The sequence below is a fragment of the Oncorhynchus mykiss genome, chromosome 7 (genome assembly GCF_013265735.2).
Source record: "Oncorhynchus mykiss isolate Arlee chromosome 7, USDA_OmykA_1.1, whole genome shotgun sequence".
NCBI classification, from domain to species: Eukaryota; Metazoa; Chordata; class Actinopteri; order Salmoniformes; family Salmonidae; genus Oncorhynchus; species Oncorhynchus mykiss.
The window spans coordinates 15,640,847-15,663,290 of NC_048571.1; the positions used below are offsets into that span (position 1 = coordinate 15,640,847).

Here is a 22,444-nt window from a genome sequence, read left to right on the forward strand (position 1 = left end):
GTTTGGTTTTCTCCCTGACCACAATGGCTGCCATTTTCACTCTATTCTGGAACTTTGAGGGTTGATGACATATTAAATGACTAGAAGGGTTATCTATGCTCACGACATGCAACAGTCCACAAATCACAGTCACAAAGCTGAACCTTACATTTCCACACTGTACTCATTCACTGCGTTCATGGCGTCAGAGTTGGCGTGGGCGTCATAGACCACAGCTGTTGAACTACTGGCCTGATCACAGGCAGATGAACACTTCAACAGTCCCCCCAGTCCCCCCAGCTCTACCAACAGTAATAGTCTTGTGCTCTGCTGTTGTCTAAGAGTGTGCTGATGAAGGTCAGGTGAATGGAGTGGTCTCCTGGAGTGACTTTAGCTGCTGCTCTGAGTGTATGGAGACAGACAGACAGACAGACAGGCAGACAGACAGGCAGACAGACAGACAGACAGCTGCCTGCAACACGTGTACTAGGGGGGTTACAGGAGGGTGCGTCAGCGTAACGCGACGTCACGGAAACACTGTTGATGCTGCCCCCTTCAGGCCTCAGTCTACAACCCAGGTTCTACACACACACACACACACACACACACACACACACACACATTTAGACATCTAACCACTTCCTCTGAAAATACATTGGAAATAGGCAAGGGTGTGTGTGTCTGTGTGTGACTACTGTTCACCACCCTTCCCCTATGTCCTGTGGTTGCTAGGTGATTCAGCGGATATTCTATGTGGTCAACCGCTCGTGGACAGGTCGCATCACCATGACGGAACTACGCAGGAGCAACTTCCTGCAGGTACATGCGTCACTTCCTGTTCCAGCTTTAAAGGATAAATATAGAAATATCCTAGTTTAGGATCAAACGTTTAACTATTCATTGCTCTCTTCTCTTTCTCTCTTTCTCTCTCGCTGTCTCTCTCTCGCTCTCCTCTCTCGCTGTCTCTCTGTCTCTGTCTCTCTCTGTCTCTCTCTTCTCTTTCTCTTTCTCGCTCTCTTCTCTCTCTGTCTCTCTCTTCTCTTTCTCTTTCTCGCTCTCTTCTCTCGCTGTCTCTCTCTCGCTCTCCTCTCTCGCTGTCTCTCTGTCTCTGTCTCTCTCTGTCTCTCTCTTCTCTTTCTCTTTCTCGCTCTCTTCTCTCTCTGTCTCTCTCTTCTCTTTCTCTTTCTCGCTCTCTTCTCTCGCTGTCTCTTTCTCGCTCTCTTCTCTCTCTGTCTCTCTCTTCTCTTTCTCTTTCTCGCTCTCTTCTCTCGCTGTCTCTCTCTCGCTCTCCTCTCTCGCTGTCTCTCTGTCTCTGTCTCTCTCTCTCTCTCTCTCTCTCTCTCTCTCTCTCTCTCTCTCTCTCTCTGTCTCTGTCTCTGTCTCTGTCTCTCTCTGTCTCTCTCTTCTCTTTCTCGCTCTCTTCTCTCTCTGTCTCTCTCTCTCTCTCTCTCTCTCTCTCTCTCTCTCTCTCTCTCTGTCTCTCTCTCTCTCTCTCAGACCCTGGCCCTGTTGGAAGAGGAGGATGATATCAACCAGATAACAGATTATTTCTCTTATGAGCATTTCTATGTGATCTACTGTAAGTTCTGGGAGTTGGACACAGACCACGACCTTTACATTGACCCTAAGGACCTGGCTCGTTACAACGACCACGGTGAGTCTGTCTGAATGACTGTGTTCAATCTTCAAGCTTTGGAAAAGCATTTTGGTATTAGTCATTTATTAATCTCTCTCTCTCGTTCTCTCTCTCCATGCCCCCCCATCTCTCTCTCTTTGTCTCTCTCCATGCCCCCCCATCTCTCTCTCTTTCTCTCTCTCCATGCCCCCCCATCTCTCTCTCGTTCTCTCTCTCCATGCCCCCCCATCTCTCTCGCTTTCTCTCTCTCCATGCCCCCCCATCTCTCTCTCGTTCTCTCTCTCCATGCCCCCCCATCTCTCTCGCTTTCTCTCTCTCCATGCCCCCCCATCTCTCTCTCGTTCTCTCTCTCCATGCCCCCCCATCTCTCTCTCGTTCTCTCTCTCCATGCCCCCATCTCTCTCTTTCTCTCTCTCCATGCCCCCCCATCTCTCTCTTTCTCTCTCTCCATGCCCCTCCATCTCTCTCTCTTTCTCTCTCTCCATGCCCCTCCATCTCTCTCGTTCTCTCTCTCCATGCCTCCCCATCTCTCTCTTTCTCTCTCTCCATGCCCCTCCATCTCTCTCTTTCTCTCTCTCCATGCCCCCCATCTCTCTCTTTCTCTCTCTCCATGCCCCTCCATCTCTCTCCCTTTCTCTCTCTCCATGCCCCTCCATCTCTCTCGTTCTCTCTCTCCATGCCCCTCCATCTCTCTCTCTTTCTCTCTCTCCATGCCCCTCCATCTCTCTCTCGTTCTCTCTCTCCATGCCCCTCCATCTCTCTCTTTCTCTCTCTCCATGCCCCCCCATCTCTTTCTCTCTCTCTTCTCCTCTGACAGCATCATCAAGCAGAATCATTGAGAGGTTGTTCTCAGGAGCCGTTACACGGTAAGAACACACACACACACACACACACACACACACACACACACTTAACAATATCCGGTAAAAGCAAAATGGTTGAATGTAAGGTTATTTCCTCCTGTCCTCTCAGGGGTAGCTCAGTGCAGAGAGAAGGGAGGATGAGTTATGCAGAGTTCAGCTGGTTCCTCATCTCAGAGGAAGACAAGAAAAACCCTACCAGGTAGCACAGCAGAGTGTGTGTGTGAGCAGGAGAGAGTGTGTGAATGCAACGTGCGTGCATTCGTGTGTGCACAGATGTGCATTTGTGTGTGTGATCTAACCTTCCTCTCTCTCTGTCTGTCTCTCTATCTCTCTGTCCCTCTCTCTCTCTCTCTCTCTCTGTCTGTCTCTCTGTTTCTCTCTCTGTCTGTCTCTCTGTTTCTCTACCCCCCCAGTATAGAGTACTGGTTCAGGTGTATGGACACAGATGGGGACGGTGTGTTGTCTATGTTTGAGTTGGAGTACTTCTATGAGGAGCAGTGTAGTAGGATGGAGGGGATGGGAATTGAACCCCTACCCTTCACAGACCTGCTCTGTCAGATGCTAGACCTTGTCAAACCTGAAAGCCAAGGTGTGTGTGTATCTTCTTTCTATTCCAATTTATCCTCTCTTTATACATTATACTCTACTGTGTGCAGTACAGTAGTAGATACACATCATATTGTGTGTGTGTATGTGTGTGTGTGTGTGTGTGTGTGTGTGTTTAGGTAAGATAACCCTGTCTGATCTGAAGAGGTGTAGGATGGCTCATATATTCTTCGACACGTTCTTCAACCTGGAGAAATACCTGGACCACGAGCAGAGAGACCCCTTCGCTTTGCAGAAGGTAGGACCATGTGTGTGTGTTGTAGGACAGTGAGGGTGTGTGTGTACTAACGTGTGTGTGTGTGTGTGTGTGTGTGTGTGTGTGTGTGTTGTAGGACAGTGAGTGTGTGTGTGTGTGTGTGTGTGTGTGTGTGTGTGTGTGTGTGTTGTAGGATAGTGAGGGTGTGTGTGTACTAACATTTGTCTGTGTGTGTGTTGTAGGACATAGACAGTGAGGGTGTGTGTGTACTAACGTTTGTGTGTGTGAATGTGTTGTAGGACAGTGAGGGTGTGTGTACTAACGTTTGTGTGTGTGTGTGTGTGTATATGTTGTAGAACATAGACAGTGAGGGTGTGTGTGTATGTGTTGTAGGACATAGACAGTGAGGGTGTGTGTGTGTGTATGTGTTGTAGAACATAGACAGTGAGGGTGTGTGTGTGTGTGTATGTGTTGTAGAACATAGACAGTGAGGGTGTGTGTGTACTAACTTGTGTGTGTTTTGTAGGACATAGACAATGAGTGTCCAGAGCCTTCAGACTGGGATAAATACGCTTCAGAGGAATATGAGATCCTGGTGGCAGAAGAGACAGCTAATGAACAGCTGCAGGAGGGGTAAGACAGACACACACAAACACACACACACACACACACACACACACACTCTCTCATACTGTGTTGCCTCCCCAGGACATTTGATGATGACTATGAGGAGGCGGAGCTTCCTGTTCAAGGAGAGATGGTTGGGAATAAGATGGATAAGCTGCTCATATCAGATCTGTCAGCATGAAATTCCCAAAGCCTGGAATACCGCTCCCTTCTCCTTGGATATACAGGAGACGGGGAGAGAGGAAGAGGGATGGACGGGGAGAAATGAAGAACAAGCTAAAGCAATGGAGGACTCCAAACTCTCTCAGCTTCTCCTTTCATACACAGACAGGGACAGAAGAGATGGTGAGAAGACAGAGAGGATGGACAGAACGAGAGAGAGGATGGACAGAACGAGAAAGAGGATGGACAGAACGAGAGAGAGGATGGACAGAACGAGAGAGAGGATGGACAGAACGAGAGAGAGGATAGACAGAACGAGAGAGCACTCTGGCAGCTGTCCTCTCAGCCCTCTGTAGGAGAGAACGTGTTTTCCACTCTTTTATCTTCATTGGAGATTGTGTGTGTGTTGTGTATGCATGTGTGTGTGTGTGTATGTGTGTGTGTTTGTGTCATCCCAAAGACTGTGTTTGGTGCAATAATGTGTCTTAACATGTTTATTATGTAGAAGTAAGAAAGCACAAATCCTGATGTGGAGATACTTCCTGTATTATATTTATAATTACTGCCATATGGAGATTTTTCACTGACAATCAACTACTAGACAATCAGCTAATCAATCAAGTTGTTTTCAAATGTGTCAATTAACACACACACACACACACACACAGTACATACACACAGCTCTGTGCAAAACACCGCCATCTTGTGGTCACTAGTTATACTGCGGGCTGCTCTTAGAGCCGCGTGACGTTTGGAAAAGGGAGCTGTTGGAACACGGCTGTCAGCGTTCTCCGTTTATAAACCTCATTTTCAGTGTTCCATTTCAGAATGTTACTGTTAAGTAGTTTGATAAGGCGGGCCATTGTGTGTCAAATGTTTAATTCAGTTTGAGATAAAAATGCATGTACTGTATATTCCGTCCGTATACTTTTCAAAGAGTTCTCTCATAGCAGAGGCTGCGTCACAAATGGCAGTCTATTCCTCATGTAGTGCACTATAACTTCTAGGGAGTAGAGTGCTATTCTAGATTTGACCAGAATCAACCACAGTGTACATAGACTGAGCTGTAACAAACTAACTATGAACTAACTATCTCTCTGGTAGAGATGTTACTGTATAAACCAAAATGGACAGGAATGGAATCTGCCAAAATGGGCAGAAGTGACACACACACACACTTGCTAGCCACAAGGCGCGCTGTCGACACGTGGAACAGAGCTGTAAAGCTAACAGGCGTTTTCATGTGTCACCAAAGGGGATGTTCAAGTAGCATGACGTTAAAGATGAAAACAGTGGGCCTATCTAACTGCCATCCTGTCATTATCCTCTTCAGCGTCATGTATTCTTTAGTTTGTCACTGCTGGTGGTGTTTTAAAGCTGTGTTCATGTGTGTGTGTGTGTGTGTGTGTATTTGTGCGTGTGTTTGTGTGTGTGTGTGTGTTTCTTTAATAGCAACAATCTGTCCCTATATAACCATTGTAAATGTGTATTTAACTCTACATAGTGTTGCCATTGTGTACAGATGATGTATCTGATGCTTTGTGTTGCTGTGTGGCTCGAAGGGGTTCAGTTATGTGGCGTGTGACCCAAATGCACAAGGATGATTGGTCGGAGGTCATAGAGGGACACGCCCACCAGACAATTGACTGTCAATCAGTTTGTCAATCACCTATCAATCAGTTTGATAATCTGATTGGGTAATAAGGAGCATCTTGCTGTGACTGGATTGGACACACTGGTAGCTCCTCCCTTTAGAGAGACTCATGCTGCTGTAGAGACACACACACACACGTTTATGAGACACTGCTGTGTCTGACGCTATGCAAACAATCTGCTTTTTTGCTGACTGCCCTGGGAACACACACACATCTGCTCTGTACTAGGTGCAGGGGGCAGGGTGAGAAGCCATGGTGGAACTGCCTCCGACCGGAGACACTTCTGCCGCAATGAGGACTTTTACTTTGAAATGTATGTCTGTTTTAAACAACTTTTACTTCGATGTTTTCCCCCTTTCATCTGATGTTTTACTTCCAGGTTGATGAGGCTTCAGTAGATGTTCTTGTGTTCGCATGGCTTCCTTCTTTCTATCTTTCCTTTGTTTTCTTTTAAAAGTGAATCCAAATAAAGGCGATTTAAGGTTGGAGAGAGAAAATGAATGGCGGATACAACACAATAGTGCATCGAACAAAGATTTTCATGTTTTGTTTTTTGGTGCAATTTTTTATATATAGATTTGACTAAACAGTGTGTTCTAAATAGTATGTAGTATGCTTAGTTATAGTACATAGTTAATACGATGGCCTCTTTAGTCTCAGAATGTCCCTCTCCTGTGGCTCACCCCTGTGGCTCACAGTAGTAACTACACAGTAATGTTATGTTTCTCCTCTCCCACGTGTCTGTGCATGTGTGTGTGTTGAATGATGATTGTCTTGAAATTCACAGATCCCCAGATGAAACCAATAGCCAATGAGATCCCAGCCTTGACTTTAAAGCCCCTCCCCCTTAGACACACACATTTCAGACCACCGGCCAACACCCAGTCCGCAGTGATGTCATCAACCATGATGTCATAATAGGGTTCCATTCTCCCTTTGATGAACACACACACACACACACACACATACACAGCCAAATAGATGCTTTGGAACCGACTCCATTGTGACATCAACATTTACCCAAATGAAGGTAGAGAGATGGAGAGAGAGATGGAGAGATGGAGAGAGGGAGATGGAGAGAAAGAGAGAGGGTGATGGAGAGATGGAGAGAGGGAGATGGAGAGAGAGGGAGATGGACAGAGAGAGGGAGATGGAGAGAGAGGGAGATGGAGAGAGAGGGAGATGGAGAGAGAGAGGGAGATGGAGAGAGAGAGGGAGATGGAGAGATGGAGAGACAGAGAGAGGGAGATGGAGAGAAAGAGAGAGGGTGATGGAGAGATGGAGAGAGGGAGATGGAGAGAGAGGGAGATGGAGAGAGAGAGAGAGATGGAGAGAGGGAGATGGGGAGAAAGAGAGATGGAGAGAGAGATGGAGAGAAAGAGAGAGAGAGAGGGAGATGGAGAGAAAGAGAGAGGGAGATGGAGAGAGGGAGAGGGAGATGGAGATGGAGAGAAAGAGAGAGGGAGATGGAGAGAAAGAGAGAGGGAGATGGAGAGAAAGAGAGAGGGAGATGGAGAGAAAGAGAGAGGGAGATGGAGAGAAAGTGAGATGAGATGAGATAAGCCTGCTTGGCAATTCAGGGAAACAACTGTGAAACAAATGCCTCTTCTCAAATATGGACCTGACACACTCACACACACACACACACACTCACACACACACACACACACACCGGCGATTTCCCATTATCTAATATGTGGGGGCGGCATGACGACATGAGGTTAGAACTCTGGGCAGGAACTCATGGAATGAAGAGCAATGTGGCCAGGACAGATCTAGACATACTAGAACATATTGAATGTGTGTCTGTAATGCCCTTCTATGTACTAGTGCACTGCTTTAGGCCAATCCTATATGGATTAGTGTGCCACTCCAGATTTAGTGCAAGAAACACAATCTGAATGTGGACATACAGACCACTCTCAGATCGATCCCAAAAGACACCCAGTTCAGTTCACTATTTCAGCCTCTGATTCACTACAAGTGGTCCCATTCATAAGCAGATGTCCCACTCACATGCAAACATACATACCCATGCATCCGCACACGTACACACACGGATACACAAGTACGCACACGTACACACTAGAAATAGTTCAGGCATAAGGGTGTGATATCCTGACCAGCTGCTCTGACAGAGAGAAAGAAAGAGAGAGAGGGCTTGTCTGTTCTTGTCAGGGTACGGATGACTCCTTTGAAATCCCACAGTTCCAGCGCCAGATCGATAGGAGGGGGTATCTCTGCACACACAGCTCTTAATATGTCTTCTACGATGTCATATGTCAATGCTTTCCACCCATCAAAGAGTTACAGGGACAGGGGGTACATGATTAGAGTGAGAGAGGGGGGGTGAGGGAGGGAGAGGGAGAGTGGCAAACAAACATGCAAACACCCCCCAAGATAAACCCGAATTCAGTCTGCACTGCAACCGGCGGAGTGTGAGAGGAATGCGACAATATTTATTCAATGCAAGCAGTGACCTTTGTTCAATGTCAACGTGTCTATGTCATTTTATCTACCCCAAATAGTCGAAATAGTATGAATGGCATTTTGATCGTCAGAAATCTTCAAACTGCCTGAGGGTGAGCACCAGGTATGTAGGTTTACAGAGTTTAAATAGGCTACTAGAGATAAATGAACAGGATTTATCTCTCAGACATTTTTATTTTCACTAATGACTTGCATTGGAATGTTTTCAAACATAAATTGCCAAGACTGATTCTGCAGCTCACGTTCAAAGCTGTGATGTATAATGTTCTTCTGTTGAGTTATGGCACAGGGATACAAACAATATAGGTTTATTGTTATGTCTATTTGAGACCATGCACAATGAAAACATAAACTCAGAGGCTGAATCTGATGCATTGTACCAGAAAACAAACAGGTCATTTCGGTCCCCATGCAGTTCCTGGGCAGGTGTACAATAACACATTCATCATCCGTACAATAGATGAGTCATGTGCAGTACAACAGACGTTCTATGTAATACAAAGGTTTCATATCCTCTTTATTTCTAAACCCTGGCCAACCCTCCTGCAGGATTACCCACATTGGGCCTGTTACATAATCATTTAACTGGAGACCGCTGCAGGCTTTTGCTCCTGCCCTGCATTCAGACGAGCCCCACATGCCAACAGGTATGCTCCTACAAAGCCCATCTCACCTCTGCCACCAATTTGACAGGTTGATTTCTAGAGAGAGATTGAGCTGAATGGGGATCAGGTGGTGCAGAGGCCAGAGCACTACTCCCTGCAACACTAAATCCCAGGCCTTGGCTGGGGGCAGAAGTAAGTCTAGCTCTAGGCCTTGATTCAACAATGATTGAAATGAAAAAGTAATTTCCGATTGAGCCGATATATGCAGCGTTTTACCATGAATGCAGTATCTGAACATTGCCTTTACATTTCAATCGCGCTAAACAGTGGATCTGCAGCATCACGGGTTGAATCTAGGGCCTACTCTCAGAAACACACAGCCCCGTGCTACAGTAGAAGTGGGTATGCGTGGTATAGAAGGTATTACGGTAGAAATGGGCGGGCTTTAGCCTCCATGTGCCGCCGCAGGGTTTTGATTGACAGCTTGGATTGTCCCAGAGAGCGCGCTGCGCGGGCAGAGTCTAGGCAGGGGGATCCAACAACCAGCCCTGGAGAAAAAATAACACACAGCAGCGATCGTCTGTTTCAAGATTATTTTATTGCAGTGAGGTGAGTTCTATTCTACACTTTTATGTTGTTCTGTTGCATGTTAAAACGATTTATTAGAATAGGACATCGTCTTAAACTGGGAGTTAAGAAGTTTATGGAGCTGTGACGCCGGTAGACTGTCTCCGTGAGCTGGCGAGAGGAGAGGAAAAGGGAAAACTTGCTGAGGGGGGGAATCGAAACTTTTAGGGATTTTTTAAACTTTTTGTCCGAAACTGCGTGGAGAGTAAAAAAAAAAAACGTTGCCATTAAAGTTTTGGTTTTTATACCGCAGTTATTTGGGAATGTGATGTTGTTTGGAGGATTTTGTTTGCGTTGTGGGCCATTTCTGCTTTTTTGCGATTTTTTTTCCCGTCTTCGCAGAGACTGACGTTGAAGGAGTGAGTGCGCAACAGGCTAAAACGCTCTTTATCTAAACTTGTCTCTCTTTTTCTCCACTGTTCTTTACATAACAATCTACAGGCCCAGCTGTCTCTGTTTAAAAACACTGTTTTAATTTATCAAAGTGAAGTATGTCTGTTTTACTTCAATAATTTGTTTTACTTGGATTGCAAGATGCTGATGTGACGATTTGGCAGGGGTTATGAAATAGTGTGAACGGAGGAACACAATGTAGCTCTTTATTGCATGAATGATTTTACCGATGGTGAATTGTTATTGCATACGATCACAACGCACTTTTCCTAGACTGTGTAGTTTGTAGCGGATTGAAGAGAGGATACTGTGTCCGAAGAGGAGAGAGGTCTCTCAACTCCAGCATAGCCTGGCATTCCAGTAAGCCTGCCTGTCTGTTCTCTCTCTCCTTCTCTCTCTCTCTCTGCCCCCCCCTCTCTCTCTCTCTGCAGACGTGGAAGTCCAATACAGTTACTTCATGCGCTTAATGATTTTGTTCCCGAACGACAGGCCTATTGTTGTCAGACTTTTTGAAATCGATGCATCACTTTATTATTTAGCCGATGAGTTGATACCCTTAGTTGAAAGGAAACTTAGTTTTAAGTAGGCTACAAGCTAACTTCATTTTAGGCTATTATGGGATATGCTTGTCATTATCCCTGGGGTGTTGTGTCACCGTTACATAGCCGGTATAACGTTGTTAAGTCGTTCTGATAATACTGCTATTTCGTCGAGTTGCGAACGCTGGATCTAGAGGGTAAATTGAAGAAAAATAGCATGAGTAACAAACACACACAGAAAATGAGAAATCCGATCCCAAATAGATGACGTCAGATGACATTCCTTTGCTGTAAGGCTGATGTGGCCTTCTGTGTGCTGTGAGTGTGCTTTTATCCTGGATTAAGGACGTCTCAGACTCTTTCTCGGGAAAAATCCGTGTCTGTGATTTGCAGTGAATCTGATTTCTACACTTCTAGATTAAGTTCTGAGAAGTTTTACATCTTTGGAAGAAGAGCTCCTGTGTTTGTGGCCCATAATATCCTAATATGTAGCCTGCCTTTGTCAGCTATATAATTATAATGATTTAATAATTTCATTTTTGTGCTGAGGTATTGACATATGGTTGTCAGGTGTTGTATCAACTGCTCTATCAGTGTGTGTATGTGTGTGTGTGCAGATTTCAGCAGCAGTCTATCCTCCCATGAGGTGTTGGTTATCAGGAACATCATTACAATAACATAACATAACAACAGTAACATTATAGGATTCCACATTAGAATAACATCAGTAACAATAACAAAACTGTAACTTTCCTTTGCCATCATAACTACAAGGTGACTGTCCTGGAGGTGTTTTGGCGCTAGCATAGCTGGGTAGGGGTTTTCGTTCCTAAACTGGCTACAGGTGTGTGTGTTGGAGAAGGGGGGGGCGAAGACTCCAGTCTTTAGGCCTGTCTCTGTCTGAGCCTTGCAGGCCACCATAGGACCGTGTGGGCGGTCTGGTCTGGTCAGCTGGCAGCAGCTTCCTGCTTCCTGTGGCTGAGACTTTTCATTGGTCACGCTGGGAGAAGCATTCTTTTCCACTGAGGTCATGTGGTTAGCATCTGGAATGGACAGGAGAGAGATGTCCTCAGAAAGGTCTGGAACCTAGATGGGTACGGGTATGGGTACTTCCTGAAACAGACTGAACAGTGTCAAAGTCTGAATTGGATGTATTTATTCAGTGGATGAATGACACATTTTTCTACAAATCTTAAATTAATTTTACACACACACACACACACACACACACACACACGATAACCACCATGGAGTAACCAGCTGATGAAATATGACTTTCATTTATTTAAGTTAAATAAATGTACCTTTTGGTTAAAGTGGCATTTTAAAGGTTTACTTACCTAAGTAGTGCTAGGCGATATGGCCAAAATATCATGTCATTGTATTTTTCCACATTTTGACTGTATGACAGTATTTGACGGTATTTTATGTTTTTGATGAATAAAAGTTCTACATTTGCTTTATGAGTAGTGCGTGACCCTAGGACCCTCTAAATTATTTCAGTGGGTCTTTCTCCATTTGGATTGTTTTATACTGTTTAATTAAACTTCAACCTAAAACATCCTGCATTTCCATCAATTTCTGCATTTCCTGCACTCATTGAGATCATTTCCACACTGCCACGATATGGGCAAAAATACTAGGCCTTATTTTTAACCAAATGTTTTCAATTGCGATTAGATTAAAACACGGGTGAACTCAGTACTTTTATTAGCTTGTTAGCCAGCTAGCTAGAGATTAGCATTCGTGACTAACACGATGTAGCTTAACTTGCTAAGAAAATACTAACTAGCAGTTAGCCAGGTAGTTAGCCAACTAGAGATTAGCATTATTGGCTAACACGATGTAGCTTAACTTGCTAAGAAAATACTAACTAGCTGTTTGCAGATGTAAGAAACACAAACTAATATTGTAATTATAGATTTGGATTTATATTAATAAGATCAAAGTGGAAACCACATCGTTGTCAATCAACATTGTTGCATGTGCTGCATTGACCATGCAGACTGAACGCAAGTGTCTCGTGGTCAAGCAACAACAAATGCTCTCCTTGAGTGACGGGGTGGGACTCTGTGTGGATAGCGGCATGGAGAGCGTGAGAGAGCGGAGAGGGATGACTCAAGTAGAGGAGTAAACTATAGAAATGGACATAACACACGGCGTATCACATTTAACAAACCCAACATTCAAATACCGTCATAGAAGGTAAAGTAAAAACCCAAACCGGTCTGTGCATCAATATCGGTATAGTAAACTACGGTGTACCGCCCAGCCGACTTTGTGTCAGGAGTGTGTGTGTGTGTGTTCAGAGAGAGTGTGTTAGGTTCAGTGTCTGTGTTGACGGATAATTGTCTTGACATTTTCAGAACCCCAGACCAAGCTGATAGCCAATGATGTCCCAGCCTTGTGTGTGTATTCGTGAAAAGTTTATCTCCACTGGCTGCCACTGTGCTGAGTGGTTCTCCTCCCTATTTTGTCCCCCTTGACCGAGCAACAGAGCAGTCACAGAAAGGTTCCATCTGATTCACAGACAGAGGCCTTCTCTTTATCTTCCTTCATTACACACACACACACACACACACACACACACACACACACACACACACACACACACACTCTCTCTCTCTCTCTGAAGGCTGGATCGTTGTTGAAGGATCCCAGCGCCTTATGTTTACTTGGCACAGACCTGTAATATTTACCCTCCTCTTTCTCCTTTTCTTTCTCTTTCTCCCTCCTTCTTTTCACCTCCCCACCTCTCTCCTATTTCCCCTCCCATTCTCCCCTTTTCTCCTCTTGGTGATTTCCTGCATTGTTGACAGTTGATTTAGACAGAGATAAAAGAAGTCTTTCAACCCCCCCCCCCCCATTTCCAACCCTCTCTCTCCCCCTCTCCTTTCCTCCCTCTTTCTCTTGTCCCCTGTGCCCACCTTGGGGATGCAGGGCTCTATGTCTCTCCATGAAGAGAACTCTACCGTATCCTATGGGTGGCACTGTAGACGGTCGGACTAGCTAGCAGTGTTAGCTTCTCCTTGCATTGCAGCTAACATCCTCCTGCATTATTGTAGTGATTTTCATTGCTGACAGTGTTAGCTTTCCCTAGCGTAGCTCCGTTATTAATATGTCACTCATGGCAAGCAACATTATCTTCTCCTAGCCTAGCCGCCAACAGCGGAAGGTAAACGTGTGTTTGTCTCGTTGGTCTTAGTGAGTGAGCATGCCTACGTTAGTACACACACACACACACACATCTGTGACATAACTCACATTTTCGTGCCTGCATTAGCATGCTAGGCGTGTTAGCATGGCTATGGAAAGTTCCATCTGCTCTTAATGGATGTTTTATGCAGGTGTGTGTTTCACGGATGTGTATGTGTGTGTTTGTGTGTGTCAGTATACTGTTGAATCTTCTTCAAAAGGAAATAGAAATTGTTGCTAAATTGCTGCAATAACTGAATACATCATTGTAAAAACATTAGCATCAACCAGGCCATGCCACACCCCCCCTCCTCTACTTACATACCTCTGTCATTTCTACCTCTCCTCTCTCTTCCCCCTTTTCTTCGCCCCTCCTTGCCCCCAAGCAAGACCCCCCACAAATCATCACACACCCACACACACCTCCCCCAGCCTGGGGTCACAAGGTTAAATTCCTCCTCCTCAATCAGGCCTCAGGATTTGTATGTGTAGCCCATACATAGGTGTGTAGCGTGCCAGTTCCATTCCCACTTCACTGCAGTGTCCTCTCCACTCGTTGGGATTAATTCCATATTATTCTAACGGATAAACTCTCGGCCCTTCCTTTGTCTCACATACATGCCCACTCACACACCCACACTAAGGGAGACCAGGCATTCTGAGGATACATTCCAACACACAGTGGAATGTGTATCCTGAGAGGAATGTGTATACTTTTCCACTGTGATCTCTGTCTCGCTCTCTCACTCTCACTCTCTCTCTCTCCAGTCTCTCTCACTCTCTCTCTCCAGTCTCTCTCTCTCTCTCCAGTCTCTCTCACTCTCTCTCTCTCTCCAGTGTCTCTCTCTCTCTCCAGTCTCTCTCACTCTCTCTCTCTCCAGTCTCTCTCTCTCTCCAGTCTCTCTCTCACTCTCTCTCTCTCTCTCTCTCTCTCTCACTCTTTCACTCTCTCTCACTCTTGCTCTCTCTCCCTCCTCCCTCCCTCCCTGATTCAGGATTCAGTCTTTTACAATGACTAAATGTCACACTGTGCGATGTTGCTAAATTAAAATGTTGATATCAGCCTGGTTAGATTGTACAATTTGCTTCAGTTCTGTTGTCACATTCTGTCGTTTGCTTTTTCCTCGCATGTTCGGAAAAAACTTAAGGTATACGTCCAGAAATCATTTTCACATATAGACTTTATATGTCCGAACTTCCCAAAAATAACATGGCTGCTGTGGTACAAGGTTTATTTAGTGAATTTATCAAAATCCTGTTAGGTTAGATGACATGTAGTCTAAACAAGATTATTAAGGAAATTGTTCTTCTTGAAAAGCATGTTAACGTTTCAATCAAACTATTATATTCATCTGACTATTCACAAGAATCATATTGTCGTGTGCACACTTAATGCCGGCCATGTTCCTATTGGTCGGTCACCGGGATCGGCTCGTAACACCAGCCACACTACACGATAAAGACTCAACGTTTCTGACGGAGCCTAGGACCGCACACAGCGGTGCTCAATCAGCAGACGTGGAACCCTGTCTCACTGAACGAGCCGAGACGTCTGACCGTCGTCTGCGACCAGAGAATTAGCCCACAACGTCCACATTTTACCGGGACGCCAAAGCTGTCGCTGAAAACGGCTAAAATCATCCAGTTTGTGCTTTAAGGCTTTAAAGGGGAAGTTCACCCAGAAACACTTCCGGGACCTTTATAATGCCTGCCGGACCATTTGTCACCACCCCAGACAGTTTCTAGGTCCATCGCTTTGAGTATTTGGATGTAGTTTAGAAGCTAATTCTACCCCCCGGGATCGTCTGATTGACATCATGGAGGAGGTCGAGCATCCGACCGACGATGCAGAAGAACAGGACCTGTGTGTGTGTGTGTGTTTAAACATCAACCCTGGGGTTCTGGAGACGTTTTTCAGAATGCCCTGGATCAACTGGAAGCACTTGCCACACCTGACAGCCCAAATAGGAAGCTCTCTAAAAGTGTTTTGGAAATTGGGATATGTTTTATGATTCCTCTCTAAGATGCAAATGAATAGCCAGCTAATGATACCCAACTGTATTTTCTAGTAACCTGCCTACACTCTATAATGTAACTGTAACTGTCTACTGTAGTCTCCCCTTGAAGTTAGATCAACTCGGTCCACTGTGTCTAAAACGAGTGGATGCGCCACGTGAATAGAATGTATGGGATGCGTACTTCACAATATGGTCTAAATGATCAATATTGTATATTACCAAACACTGTAAGAAGTATAAAGTCAATAGTGTTAGTGAACAAAATGCAGTGGTGTAAAGTACTTAAGTAAAAAATACTTTGAAGTACTACTTAAGTAGTTTATACTTAAGGGGTATCTGAACTTTACTATTTATATTTTGGACAACTTTTATTTTTACTTCACTACATTCCTAAAGAAAAGAATGTACTTTCTACTCCATATATTTTCCCCGACACCCAAAAGTACTCGTTACATTTTAAATGCTTAGCAGGACAGGAAAATGGTCTAGTACACGCACTTATCAAGAGAATGTCCCTGGTCATCCCTACCGCCTCTGATCTGGCGGACTCACTAAACACACATGCGTTGTCTGTAAATGAAGTCTGAGAGGTGTGCATGAAAATGGTGCCATCTGGGTTGCTTAATATAAGGGATTTGAAATGATTTCTATTTTTACTTTTGATACCTAAGTGTATATATTAGCAATTACATTTACTTTTGATACTTCAAAGTAAATAAAACCAAATACTTTTAGACTTTTACTCAAGTAGTATTTTACTGGGTGACTTTTACTTGAGTCATTTTCTATTAAGACATCTTTACTCTTACTCAGGTATAACAATTTTTCCACCTCAGGTTATTTTTTTTTGCTGCAATTGCCAGTCTAGCTATTACACCACTGATATCTTGATTAGCCTGTAAACCCACATACTAAAGAGGAAGACAAACAGCCTCACCTTTTCAACAATGACTTGGCCATACAGTCTTCAAGTCTATAAGGCAAGAGAGCTGTCAATCATTTTGTGCCGTCATCAGTACGGCTTTGAAATGAACAGGCCCAATGATCCCTGAGCCCATTGTTATATTTGATGTTGTATAGGCCTAGACTGATTTGTTCTTTTGATTGTTGTATATAACATTGTGATATAGTTATTTTAGTTTTGACAATACAGACTGGTTTCCTACGGGATCACTTAGGAGTGGATGCTGAGGGGAGAACGTCTCGGTCGAGGCCAACGCCGGGGACTCCCAGCCTGTGTGGTCGCGGCAATTCCATCTAAATACCCTGACCCCAACGCTGTCCCTAACGCTGACCCCAAGCTACGTTGGATTTAGAGGAGGCTCACGACATAGTATACAAATAAATGTTTTAAAGAAATAACATTGTATTCCAAGTTTTTTAAATAAAGACTTTAAACGCATAATAAACTATAAAGACATTGTAAAACATATAATTAAGCAATAAGGAACGTGGGGTTGTGGTATATGGCCAATATACTACGGCTAAGGGCTGTTCCTAAGCACGATGCAACGTGGAGTGCCTGGATACAGTCCTTAGCCGTGGTATATTGGCCATATACCACAAACCCCTGAGGTGCTTTATTGCTATTATAAACTGGTTACTAACGTAATTAGAGAAGTACCTGGGATATACGGTCTGATATACAACGGCTTTCAGCCAATCAGCATTCAGGGCTCGAATCACCCAGTTTATAAAACACAACAATTACTGTCACTCAGCATTATATATATATAAAAAATAATCCCTTTATTTAACTTGGCAAGTCAGTTAAGAACAAATTCTTATTTTCAATGACGGCCTAGGAACAGTGGGATAACTGCCTTGTTCAGGGGCAGAACAACAGATTTTTACCTTGTCAGCTCAGGGATTCAATCTTGCAACCTTTTGGTTACTAGTCCAACACTTTAACCACTAGGCTACCTGCCACCCCATTAGTTACATTAGTTATGCTCTGTTCGTAAGCAAGCTACCATGGACAGTGGTGTAGCGACAGTAACAGGTGGAAGAAGTCCTGTTTCCATCTCCACAATCGACTCATGCAGGCTGTTCTCGATCAACACATACCAATATTGTTAAGCCACTTGTGTGCAACAGAGATATATTGACTGGCCTGGCCTCCGAAAGCCTGGACCCTGGGACAACTGTACCTGGTGACTGACTGCGGACAATATGTCTTGGTCTTGGATGTGGAAGCCTTCTACAAACGAGGTCAACAGACACCATGGTCATTATAAAACTTATGAAAAGCAATGTTCTTTCTGCTGTTCATATTCTTCAATCATCGGGGTGGCAGGGTAGCCTAGTGGTTAGAGCGTTGGACTAGTAACCGGAAGGTTGCAAGTTCAAATCCCCGAGCTGACAAGGTCGGGGATCTGTCGTTCTGCCCCTGAACAGGCAGTTCCTAGGCCATCATTGAAAATAAGAATTTGTTCTTAACTGACTTGCCTAGTTAAATAAATCGGCTTGTCTCTGCATCCACAAAAGCCAGGCCCTCTCCCCAGCCCCTCTCTCACTAGACTGTAGTGCATCTTGCTGGACGTCCGGCTGCTCCACAAAGTACTTGGCTGTAGAAGCCCTGGCGGTAGCTTCTAGGGAAATGGTTCTGCTTCAGAGCTTCATTTGTGTGTTCACATGGGCGTTCAGACTGAACCTGAGGGAAACAGATGCTTTTATTTAGAGTGTGAGTGCATGAGTGTTACCTCTCACACTGCCTGACATCGGCAACGGCAGATAAGCTCCAGCACCCACCCAAACACATCCAGAAGGATGGAGCAGAGGGCACCTGGGGCAGAAAGGGTTTACCTGGATATTGTCTGAGTCGTCTGTGGCCGGTGCTCTGCTGTGTGGGAGAGGTGGTGTGGAGGAGTGGACAGAACACCATCGAATACCATCTACTGTCTACCTAGTGTGGAGTAACGGTACCATCTACTGTATACCTAGTGTGTGGAGTAACGGTACCATCTACTGTCTACCTAGTGTGTGGAGTAACGGTACCATCTACTGTATACCTAGTGTGTGGAGTAACGGTACCATCTACTGTCTACCTAGTGTGTGGAGTAACGGTACCATCTACTGTCTACCTAGTGTGTGGAGTAACGGTACCATCTACTGTATACCTAGTGTGTGGAGTAACGGTACCATCTACTGTATACCTAGTGTGTGGAGTAACGGTACCATCTATTGTCTACCTAGTGTGTGGAGTAACGGTACCATCTACTGTCTACCTGGTGTGGAGTAACGGTACCATCTACTGTCTACCTAGTGTGGAGTAACGGTACCATCTACTGTCTACCTAGTGTGGAGTAACGGTACCATCTACTGTCTACCTAGTGTGGAGTAACGGTACCATCTATTGTCTACCTAGTGTGGAGTAACGGTACCATCTACTGTCTACCTAGTGTGTGGAGTAACGGTACCATCTACTGTATACCTAGTGTGTGGAGTAACGGTACCATCTACTGTCTACCTAGTGTGTGGAGTAACGGTACCATCTACTGTCTACCTAGTGTGTGGAGTAACGGTACCATCTACTGTATACCTAGTGTGTGGAGTAACGGTACCATCTACTGTATACCTAGTGTGTGGAGTAACGGTACCATCTATTGTCTACCTAGTGTGTGGAGTAACGGTACCATCTACTGTCTACCTAGTGTGTGGAGTAACGGTACCATCTACTGTATACCTAGTGTGTGGAGTAACGGTACCATCTACTGTCTACCTAGTGTGGAGTAACGGTACCATCTACTGTCTACCTAGTGTGGAGTAACGGTACCATCTACTGTCTACCTAGTGTGGAGTAACAGTACCATCTACTGTCTACCTAGTGTGGAGTAACGGTACCATCTACTGTCTACCTAGTGTGGAGTAACGGTACCATCTACTGTCTACCTAGTGTGGAGTAACGGTACCATCTACTGTATACCTAGTGTGTGGAGTAACGGTACCATCTACTGTCTACCTAGTGTGTGGAGTAACGGTACCATCTACTGTCTACCTAGTGTGTGGAGTAACGGTACCATCTACTGTCTACCTAGTGTGGAGTAACAGTACCATCTATTGTCTACCTAGTGTGTGGAGTAACGGTACCATCTACTGTCTACCTAGTGTGTGGAGTAACGGTACCATCTACTGTCTACCTAGTGTGTGGAGTAATGGTACCATCTATTGTCTACCTAGTGTGGAGTAACGGTACCATCTACTGTCTACCTAGTGTGGAGTAACGGTACCATCTACTGTCTACCTAGTGTGGAGTAACGGTACCATCTACTGTCTACCTAGTGTGGAGTAACGGTACCATCTACTGTATACCTAGTGTGTGGAGTAACGGTACCATCTACTGTCTACCTAGTGTGTGGAGTAACGGTACCATCTACTGTCTACCTAGTGTGTGGAGTAACGGTACCATCTACTGTATACCTAGTGTGTGGAGTAACGGTACCATCTACTGTCTACCTAGTGTGTGGAGTAACGGTACCATCTACTGTCTACCTAGTGTGTGGAGTAACGGTACCATCTACTGTCTACCTAGTGTGTGGAGTAACAGTACAGTCTACTGTCTACCTAGTGTGGAGTAACGGTACCATCTACTGTCTACCTAGTGTGTGTGGAGTAACGGTACCATCTATTGTCTACCTAGTGTGGAGTAACGGTACCATCTACTGTCTACCTAGTGTGTGGAGTAACGGTACCATCTACTGTCTACCTAGTGTGTGGAGTAACGGTACCATCTATTGTCTACCTAGTGTGGAGTAAAGGTACCATCTACTGTCTACCTAGTGTGTGGAGTAACGGTACCATCTATTGTCTACCTAGTGTGTGGAGTAACGGTACTGTCTACTGTCTACCTAGTGTGGAGTAACAGTACAGTCTACTGTCTACCTAGTGTGGAGTAACAGTACAGTCTACTGTCTACCTAGTGTGGAGTAACGATACCATCTACTGTCTACCTAGTGTGTGGAGTAACGGTACCATCTACTGTCTACCTAGTGTGTGGAGTAACGGTACCATCTACTGTCTACCTAGTGTGTGGAGTAACGGTACCATCTACTGTCTACCTAGTGTGTGGAGTAACGGTACCATCTACTGTCTACCTAGTGTGGAGTAACGGTACCATCTACTGTCTACCTAGTGTGTGGAGTAACGGTACCATCTACTGTCTACCTAGTGTGTGGAGTAACGGTACCATCTATTGTCTACCTAGTGTGGAGTAACGGTACCATCTATTGTCTACCTAGTGTGTGGAGTAACGGTACCATCTACTGTATACCTAGTCTGGAGTAACGGTACAGTCTACTGTCTACCTAGTGTGTGGAGTAACGGTACCATCTACTGTCTACCTAGTGTGTGGAGTAACGGTACCATCTATTGTCTACCTAGTGTGGAGTAACGGTACCATCTATTGTCTACCTAGTGTGTGGAGTAACGGTACCATCTATTGTCTACCTAGTGTGTGGAGTAACGGTACCATCTATTGTCTACCTAGTGTGTGGAGTAACGGTACCATCTACTGTCTACCTAGTGTGTGGAGTAACGGTACCATCTATTGTCTACCTAGTGTGTGGAGTAACGGTACCATCTATTGTCTATCTAGTGTGGAGTAACGGTACCATCTACTGTCTACCTAGTGTGTGGAGTAACGGTACCATCTACTGTCTACCTAGTGTGTGGAGTAACGGTACCATCTACTGTCTACCTAGTGTGTGGAGTAATGGTACCATCTATTGTCTACCTAGTGTGGAGTAACGGTACCATCTACTGTATACCTAGTGTGTGGAGTAACGGTACCATCTACTGTCTACCTAGTCTGGAGTAACGGTACCATCTACTGTCTACCTAGTCTGGAGTAACGGTACAGTCTACTGTCTACCTAGTGTGTGGAGTAACGGTACCATCTACTGTCTACCTAGTGTGTGGAGTAACGGTACCATCTATTGTCTACCTAGTGTGTGGAGTAACGGTACCATCTACTGTCTACCTAGTGTGGAGTAACGGTACCATCTATTGTCTACCTAGTGTGGAGTAACGGTACCATCTATTGTCTACCTAGTGTGTGGAGTAACGGTACCATCTATTGTCTACCTAGTGTGTGGAGTAACGGTACCATCTATTGTCTACCTAGTGTGTGGAGTAACGGTACCATCTACTGTCTACCTAGTGTGTGGAGTAACGGTACCATCTATTGTCTACCTAGTGTGTGGAGTAACGGTACCATCTATTGTCTACCTAGTGTGGAGTAACGGTACCATCTACTGTCTACCTAGTGTGTGGAGTAATGGTACCATCTATTGTCTACCTAGTGTGGAGTAACGGTACCATCTACTGTATACCTAGTGTGTGGAGTAACGGTACCATCTACTGTCTACCTAGTCTGGAGTAACGGTACCATCTACTATCTACCTAGTCTGGAGTAACGGTACAGTCTACTGTCTACCTAGTGTGTGGAGTAACAGTACCATCTACTGTCTACCTAGTGTGTGGATTAACGGTACCATCTACTGTCTACCTAGTGTGAGGTAACGGCACAGTCACTGTCTACCTAGTGTGTGGAGTAACGGTACCATCTACTGTCTACCTAGTCTGGATTAACGGTACCATCTACTGTCTACCTAGTGTGAAGTAACGGCACAGTCACTGTCTACCTAGTGTGTGGAGTAACGGTACCATCTACTGTCTACCTAGTGATGTGGAGTAACGGTACCATCTACTGTCTACCTAGTGTGGAGTAACGGTACAGTCTGCTGTCTACCTAGTGTGGAGTAATGGTACCATCTACTGTCTACCTAGTGTGGAGTAACGGTACGGTCTACTGTCTATTTAGTGTGGAGTAACAGTACGGTCTACCGTCTACTTA

General features: G+C 44.9%; 2 protein-coding genes across 6 annotated transcripts in view; both read left to right on the top strand.

The window, feature by feature from the left end:
* ppp2r3a (protein phosphatase 2, regulatory subunit B'', alpha) overlaps positions 1-6,210 on the top strand; it is a 41,100-nt gene extending 34,890 nt beyond the window's left edge. For all 5 annotated transcript variants that reach the window (XM_036982731.1, XM_036982732.1, XM_036982733.1 and 2 more), the window contains 8 exons: positions 712-798; positions 1,477-1,633; positions 2,433-2,481; positions 2,588-2,677; positions 2,892-3,067; positions 3,204-3,322; positions 3,807-3,913; positions 3,989-6,210. In XM_036982731.1, the coding sequence (XP_036838626.1) occupies positions 712-798; positions 1,477-1,633; positions 2,433-2,481; positions 2,588-2,677; positions 2,892-3,067; positions 3,204-3,322; positions 3,807-3,913; positions 3,989-4,088 (885 nt within the window). In that variant the 3' untranslated portion in view covers positions 4,089-6,210. The remainder of the gene's footprint in view (positions 1-711; positions 799-1,476; positions 1,634-2,432; positions 2,482-2,587; positions 2,678-2,891; positions 3,068-3,203; positions 3,323-3,806; positions 3,914-3,988) is intronic.
* A 2,489-nt stretch (positions 6,211-8,699) lies between these two features.
* The window catches only part of fndc3ba (fibronectin type III domain containing 3Ba), a 164,697-nt gene continuing 150,952 nt past the window's right edge, over positions 8,700-22,444 (top strand). Inside the window, exon 1 of the mRNA XM_036982736.1 lies at positions 8,700-9,428. The gene's annotated coding sequence lies outside the window, so the exon portion shown is untranslated. The remainder of the gene's footprint in view (positions 9,429-22,444) is intronic.